The sequence below is a fragment of the Giraffa tippelskirchi genome, chromosome 10, assembly GCF_054371585.1.
Source record: "Giraffa tippelskirchi isolate mGirTip1 chromosome 10, T2T-mGirTip1v1.2.pri, whole genome shotgun sequence".
NCBI lineage: Eukaryota > Metazoa > Chordata > Mammalia > Artiodactyla > Giraffidae > Giraffa > Giraffa tippelskirchi.
In genome coordinates, this window is record NC_137284.1 from 99,757,501 (window position 1) to 99,760,000 (window position 2,500).

General features: G+C 42.2%; 1 protein-coding gene across 12 annotated transcripts in view; it reads right to left on the bottom strand.

The window, feature by feature from the left end:
* The window catches only part of FOXP2 (forkhead box P2), a 1,512,938-nt gene that overhangs the window by 43,097 nt on the left and 1,467,341 nt on the right, over positions 1-2,500 (bottom strand). For all 12 annotated transcript variants that reach the window (XM_081537130.1, XM_081537128.1, XM_081537123.1 and 9 more), the window contains 3 exons: positions 1,683-1,884; positions 534-610; positions 293-394 (listed from right to left, as the gene is read on the bottom strand). In XM_081537130.1, coding sequence (XP_081393256.1) covers positions 293-394; positions 534-610; positions 1,683-1,884 — 381 coding nt within the window. The remainder of the gene's footprint in view (positions 1-292; positions 395-533; positions 611-1,682; positions 1,885-2,500) is intronic.

Below are 2,500 nucleotides of genomic sequence, written 5' to 3' on the forward strand. Positions count from 1 at the left end.
GTGGGACTAACAAAGGTGTTGATGATTGAGTGCTCACACTGTAATTAGTGTGTCAGGCCCTCGTTTCTCTGCCAAGCCTCAGCTATTAATTGCACCAAATTAGAAAACTATATCAGAGGCAAAATTATTCTTTCACTTGTCATTTTGAGAGAGGGAATTCATTCCATTCAAGAGGCAGGTTAAAAAGAGGGGAAGCAGATACTAATCTGCTTATGTCATGTAAATAAATGTTCCTGGTGCCCTCTGCAAGGAACTGCGCCAGGCATCTCCAAACTGCTGCAGACATAGTTACCTTCCAAGTTGCTGCATTCCGCCTGAAGTAAGCAAATGTCCGTGTAAACCAGCTGTAAATTTCATTAAGTGTTAACTGCCTGTCAGATGACTCCATGATAGCCTGAAATGAGACAAGATACAGAGTGACATAAAATAATGGTTTACTAACTAGGCTAGATGACACTTTCTCATCCAAGCCTTTCTTTAAGCATTAATGAATTTTAATTTAATCAGGCAAAGTTAATTTTCCTTCTACTTACCTGCCTTATGAGAGTTGCATAAGTAAATGGTGGTCTGACATCTGCATTTTTATAAAACTCGTAGTTTGGGGCAATCTCTATAAAAATAAAAACTATGTGTTAATTCTGCTAATATTTCCCATTGCATATCACTGATTTTTCATATTTTTCCCCTAGTACTGGTGAAGTGATTCAGTGAGAGTCACTGACTAGTGAAAGCACAAAGCATGACAGTGGAATTGAATTATATGGAAAAGGCCATTTCTGACGTGAAGTGCAAATGAAGCATCTCTAGTTGTTGGCGGTACTTCAGGAACGGTGCGACCAGCTGGCCTGAGGATTTTTTCCAACAGCCAGGTCCTCTTTTAAGCGGGTGGTTCAGGCCTGTCCTTACATAGACTTTTGCCCCCCTGCCATAATCTTTGCTTTTCTCATCTAATACTTGGTAAAGCACACCAGGATCATCTCTCAGCATCTGTGGCCCTCTAACAAAGGAAACACAAACCCCACACAAGCCCCCATGTTGAAAATAACTTCACTTCTTGTACTAAGGGGGCTCTGGGCTAATCATGGTTACAATGTGTGACTGTGATTATCCAGATGCCCCCAGGGCAGGGGTGAGGGGTGCGGACAGGAGGGAGGAGGGAGAAATGGCACCAAATTGTGCAACCGCGCCTCTCTGATGCATCTTACGCAAAGTAGTGTGTAGGCATCAGGACTTCTGCTAGGATTTCACTAGGTAGCACCTTGATAAAGATCGATCACGCCTGTAAAACCTGCACTGTCTTGCATAAGGCAACGGTGCTTCCTACCGGTTCTTTTAAATGACTCTTCTCAGAGAATTGCTCGCAGATGTTGTATGGCTATGGTCTTCCTTTGGAGATCAAAGGATCTCATTGAATTGAGGTGATAATACGGGCTGTCTTGACAACACATCTCTCAATGTCTCTAATGGGGAGAGCTTGCTTTTCTGAACAACCATTCAGAACAATTCATCATGATATGCTTAGGGAATTGCCCCTATCCGCATTTACCAGGAATAAAACAATTATCACTCCATAAATCATGACTTGAGTTTCCATGTGCTCTGGAATGGCTCATGTACAGTTGCTTCAGCTATAGTTTTCCTCTCCCAAAGTAAAAGAGCTCTACTGAGCATTCATATCCTACCTGATGACATGGGAATGTTGTATTTGTCTGAATGTCGCCTTCGTATGGCTCCCACATTGGGCACACTGGCTGGGGTGATTACTGAGGGTCCCTGGGTAATCGGGGTGACTGGGGCCGTTGGTGTGGTAGGGGTTTGAGGTAAGCTCTGTGGGGATGTCTCCAACATGTTCTTCGACATGGTGACACTAGACACCAGATTTAGCTGCAAAGGCCCAAGAGAAGGGCAGGAAAAAGGTAGAGACAAGAGAAAAAGACTTAAAAAGGTTTGACAAATGAGAGTGGATTCACTTCTACAGCTGTGTTGCCACTAATAAGCTGCAAAAGGAAGCAGCCAATCTCAACTAATTACAGGATGAAATTGTATCATAAGAACTCTAATTAGAGGATGCTGTTAGAGGTTATCTAATAATCTACTGCAATGTTACTTAGGACTAACTCCTTCTTGTCCTATCAGACTTCACTGAAAGTCTATTTCCTTAAACACAAAGCCAGTTGCTGATTACTGACTGCCCCTGTGGTTAAACAGGTGTAGCCCCCAGTGAAGCGACAACAACAGCAATAATGAAGGATGCAATGTTTTCGACCAACAAGACTTCAAGTAAGTTGCTATTCTGTTGCTGCCAGAATTTTTTTTTTTTTTCCCATAGTCCCAAATCTCAGCTGAGAGGCTCCAGCCAGCTGGAAAATTTTACACTGACCTTTAGTCTCCTTGCTAATTTGGTGGAATGGTAATGACATTACTACATATTCAAACAAAATTGTCTTAATTGCAAATTAGCCGAAGGAGGCTGAAAATTTTCAAATTAAATCTGATTGGA